At 40.0% G+C, this 5,157-nt stretch overlaps 1 protein-coding gene across 1 annotated transcript; it reads left to right on the forward strand.

Moving 5' to 3' along the window:
- Window positions 1–1,970: 1,970 nt before the first annotated feature.
- On the forward strand, window positions 1,971–2,911 carry LOC110932099. The gene is made up of 3 exons (XM_022175457.1): window positions 1,971–2,195; window positions 2,274–2,349; window positions 2,433–2,911. Exons 1-3 carry the CDS (start codon window positions 1,971–1,973, stop codon window positions 2,909–2,911), a joined length of 780 nt encoding a protein of 259 aa, XP_022031149.1.
- The last annotated feature ends 2,246 nt before the right edge of the window (window positions 2,912–5,157 follow it).

Consider the following 5,157-nt stretch of genomic DNA (forward strand, 5'->3'; position numbering starts at 1 on the left):
ACATTATTCTAATACCCAAAACATATTTATGATAACCATGTGGGGTGGCGGACAGTATTCGACAGGTTATCGGGCAGGATAGCCCGTGGGATCGTTTATTTCGAATAGGAGCCGCACCATCTTATCGGTCGTTGATGGTGGAGTTTCTCTCCACATTCCGCTATAGACCTCGACCGGATGACCGGCCGAACTCGGATTTTGATGATCCGAACTTGCCGGCCCCATCACCCGAGATCACATTCCGTCTGTTCGGTGAGGTATTTGAGATGTCACTTCTTCAATTTGCCGTCGCCACCGGTTTTTACACAGACGAGGAGTTGGTTCAGGACGTGTATACCACGGCTATCGATCGTATGCCCGAGGATGAGTTGATTGCCTGGTGGCCCACCATCGGTGAAGGTCCATACACCAAGGCAGAGGAGGTCCGATCCTCGGAGATTCGCGACCCGTTAGTTCGTTACCTGCATCGTTGCTTTAGCACGGGCATCGCGGCCCGTGGCAAGAGTTGCGAGCACGTAACAAAGGCCGATCTTTTCTATCTCTATTGTTTATTTACTGGTCGTCCGTGCGCCCTCCATCTCTGCCTAGTGGATTATTTTTGTCACACGTTGGAAAAAGCAACGTCGTGGTAGTATATATGGGTGAAATGTATAAGTACATGGGTATATCGGTTCCACCCCGTCCACCACCATGAGTTTATCCGGACCAGGGCCCGTTCTTTAGGCAGCAGCCCGACCCGTCCATGCCATCCTTTACCCAGCCCCTCCCGTCCATGCAGGTATATTATCTTATTTCATTTATCTACAAATAATTTAATGTTATGTAATGGGTATTTTGTTTAAATTTTCTTATAGCCTTACGACACGTCCTATACTCAGCCCGACCTTTCCTTGCCATATTTTCCTCGGTCCCGCCAGACCATGCCGCTCTTTCCTCTGTCCGACCTTTCCATGCAGGTATGTTATTTTATTTTATTTCATTTTCTACGAACAATTTTAATTTTATGTAATGAGTATTTTGTTTGATTTTTTTATAGGCTACAGGCACGTCCTATACACGGCACAGCCCGTCACCCTCTACTAGGCGTGGCCCGAACTTTACAGAGGAGGAGCTCGCTGAATCTGACGAGGAGTCTGACGAGTATTGATGATGACGGTGGGAGTGTATTTCTTAATACGCTTGGACCCAGAGGAACCGTATTGCCCTATACGCTTGCTATACATTGGCTCTAGGGGAACCATATTGCCCCATACGCTTCCTATACTTTGGGTCTAGGGGAACCATATTGCCTCATACGCTTCCTATACTTTGGGTCCAAGGAAACCATATTGCCCCATACATTTCCTCTATATATATATATATATATATATATTGTTTTGTTTAATAAGTGTTTTTATAAAAACATTATAAGATAACAATAATAATTTAAAAAATTGATGCAACTTATAATTTTTAAGTAAAACTAATATGAAATGTATTGCCCTATACGCTTCCTATTAAACTTATGGGAATCGTATTGGGCAATACGCTTTCTTTTAGCTGACCATCTTTTGAAAAGTTTGGTACACATATAGGAAGTGTATTGCTTAATACGTTTGGACCCAGAGGAACCGTATTGCCTTATACGCTTCCTCTGGTCCCCTAATCATTAGCTGACCATCTTCTGAAAAGTTTGTACTTCAAGTACACATATAGGAAGTGTATTGTTCAATACGCTTGGACCCAGAGGAACCGTATTGCCCTATACGCTTCCTATAGGGTTCAAGGGATGTGCGAATAACCAAGAGGGATGTGTGAATAACCAAGCCCATAGCTTATATGTGGCTTATAGCTTTCACAAAATATCATGCGCCATTAATAATTCATAACTCACAAACTTAATTATACGCCACATACAGGTCCACGTAGCGAATAGGTCTAGTTTATCATTGACAAAAAAAATTATATGCTATTTATCCTTTTAGAAACCAATGGGATCTATCGCCGGGCCTTGGAAAAATATCTCTAGTATTTGGAATATTTTATTAGACGTCGATATTGATCTAAATAATGCTTCGTCAGCGTTTCTCGCAAATGGTAAAAACATTTCTTTCTGGCTAGATAGTTGGGCTGATCCGGTTCCATTCTATTTAAAATTCCCAGACTTATTCAAAGCAGAAAAAAATAAAGATTGTATGGTGCATGACCGAATGGGGGTAAGCGAGTCAGGTTTGGAGTTTCGGTGGGCCTGTGCCTGTTTGGTTCTGGGTAATAATGAAAATATCTAATTGCAGCAACTTATGGGCTTGATTGGTGGGATGGCTACGACGTTCGGAACTGATAAGTGGTATTGGAAGTATGAGGGGTCTGGTAATTTTAATGTTGCAAGTATAAAGATACTGGGTTCGGTTAATTGTGTGCGTCCCAATAGAATATTTGAATGGAGTAATTAGGTCCCAAAAAAGTTGGAATTGTAGCATGGAGGGTGGAGATGGAACGCCTGCCGACCAAGTGTGCTTTAGCAGCTTTGAGTATACCGGTGCAGAGTCGATCATGTGTTTTGTGTGGAAATTACGATGAGACTAGTGAACATATTTTTGTTTCATGTCAATTTGCACAAATGATATGGCAGAATATTGCGGGTTGGTGTATGATTCCTCCGATCATTGCATTCGACATAAAGGACTTACTCACGTTGCACGAGATCAGCTCGGGTTCAAGCAGGAAGAAAAAAGCGTTGTGTGTGGTTATGTTGGTAACATTTTGGAGTATTTGGAAGACGAGGAACGAGGTCGTGTTCGAACAAACAGTGCCGAATACTACAAAGATTCTAGATGAAATTAAAGCAATGACATATTTATGGGTGAAGAACCGGTCTAAGATGGCGACGTTAACATGGGAAGATCGGAGTAGATTCAATGTTGGTGGATAAGAAATATATGTAATCTTTCAACGTATTGGTGTTGACTTTTTGTATGTATAGTGGTAACATCTTGCTACAATGAATAAAATAATTTTTGTCGGCCGTTCAAAAAAAAAAAAGAAACCAAAGGGGTGGTGGTCTATTGGCAAAGGCAAAGCCTTTAAACACCTAGGTTGGGAGGGGAAGGTCTTGGGTTCAAGTCCCACAAACGACAAGGAGATTGAAGAAATTAGCCGTTCAAAAAAAAATTATCCTTTTAGAAAGTTATAAGTAAAAAAGTTATTTCTTAATAAAAACATTGTTAAATTAACATTTTATAAAATAATAACTTTGTTAATTAGTCAAAACTAAACTATTGAGTGATACGTAACCAACTAAACAAACTAAAGATTGTATAACAAGATTACAGATATAAACAACATGACTCATTTTATATGTGGTATAGCCCTATAATATTGTATATCCCTATACGATGCTTCATTCTAATGCTAAAGAAAACTCGTAAACCCTAAATTCTATTGTTAAACCCTAAAAATAAACCTTAAAGCTAAAATCTAAATAGGGTGCATGGGATCGTAAGTATTGCATGGCAACAACTAATAAGCATAATTAAATTATATCATCAACGCTTGCAGTTGTAGTTTGTTTAGATTTTGCTAACTTGATCAATAAAATTAAGTTTAGTGCGTGTAATCATGGCAAAATCATGTTAGAAGTTTGAAAGGGTATTGACCAGAATCGCTAGCTTTCATGCATTCTCTCCTGTATACTCCTCGTACCGTATCTAGTCTAGTCTAATCTAATATAGTATCGTGTCGTGTCGTGTCGTGTCGTGTCATGTCATATCGTATCATCTAATCTAGTCTAATATAGTATTGTATCGTCTACTCTAGTTTAAATTTATTGTCGTATCATATCATTTCGTATAGTATCGTATCATCTAGTCTAGTCTATCGTGATATAATATTGTATGTAGTTTTGTCTAGTCTAGTCTAATCTAATATACTTTCGCATCGTATCAATAGGTGTAGTATAAGTCTCGTATAGATCTACATATGTAGTATAGTTAAGTATAGGTCACGTATAGGCCGATCGTATAGGCATATAGGTTGTATCGTATAGGTGCAGCATTTTATAGTATAGGTTCTGTATAGGTCTATAGGTGTAGCATAGTATAGTATAGGTCTCGTATAAGCCTCGCATAGGCCTACACGTGTAGTATAATATAGTATACTATAATATACTTTAGTATAGTATCTTATCGTACGTATCATATAGGTTTAGTATAATATAGTATAGGTCTCGTATACGCATCGTATAGGTCTATGTAGGTCCACTCAGAGGATCAAGTTTTCCTACTTGTTGTCAAAACAAACCCGCAAGTGCGGAATCCAAGTGGGTATGCAACCAAGCCGAAGAACACAAATACAAGAACAAGATTCAAAGTTAAACGCTCACTTGTATCAGCAGAGTTTTAGTACAAAGATAATACAAGAAAATGCTATCCAAAGCACTATTGTGTGCTCTCTCTCTAATCTAAACTGTGCTGCAAGACTCCTTTTATAACCCAAGACATCTGCAACCCAAGGAAGAATGTTCTGGGCCCAGACATCAGCCCACGAAGAATTTAAGCCCACGAAAGATGTGGGTTCTTCGTGAGAGTCAATCTCAGTGAACAACTATTGGACGAATAATATTCTTCGTTGAGTGGACTTCATGCATGAACAAATAATGGGTCACGTAGAACCTTCTTCGTGACATGCAATATGTGAACAACCATCATTCGTGACATGCATGCATAAGGACATATTCTTCATGGATATGTATACTGTTTGCATGGTTTCATTTCTAGAATAACAATGACATCATTAATCATGATGTCATGATGATGATGTCATTCTCGCACGCATCGGTCGTCGTCTTCGTCACTTGTATTGCGAATTGCCGGGTCATACGACGGAGGAATGTCGCGACGTCGGGCTCGAACCAAGTTGAGCTGCCGAGCCGAGCCGAGCCGAACCGAACCGAGCCACATCCACACAAAAATGTATCAACAAACTCCCCCTTGGATGTTGCTGGTGATGGTTCGTTCTTCACGTTGTAGGATCTTCAAAGTCTTCACGTGTCACAAACAGGGAGTGTATCAACAAACTCCCCCTTGAATGATGCTCGTGAATCCTTTGATCTTCAATACTTTAGATCCTTTTGGTGTTGATGAGTGGTCAGCTGCAACTCGATCATCTTGATGCACGACT

The sequence above is a fragment of the Helianthus annuus genome, chromosome 3 (assembly GCF_002127325.2).
Source record: "Helianthus annuus cultivar XRQ/B chromosome 3, HanXRQr2.0-SUNRISE, whole genome shotgun sequence".
Taxonomy (NCBI): Eukaryota; Viridiplantae; Streptophyta; class Magnoliopsida; order Asterales; family Asteraceae; genus Helianthus; species Helianthus annuus.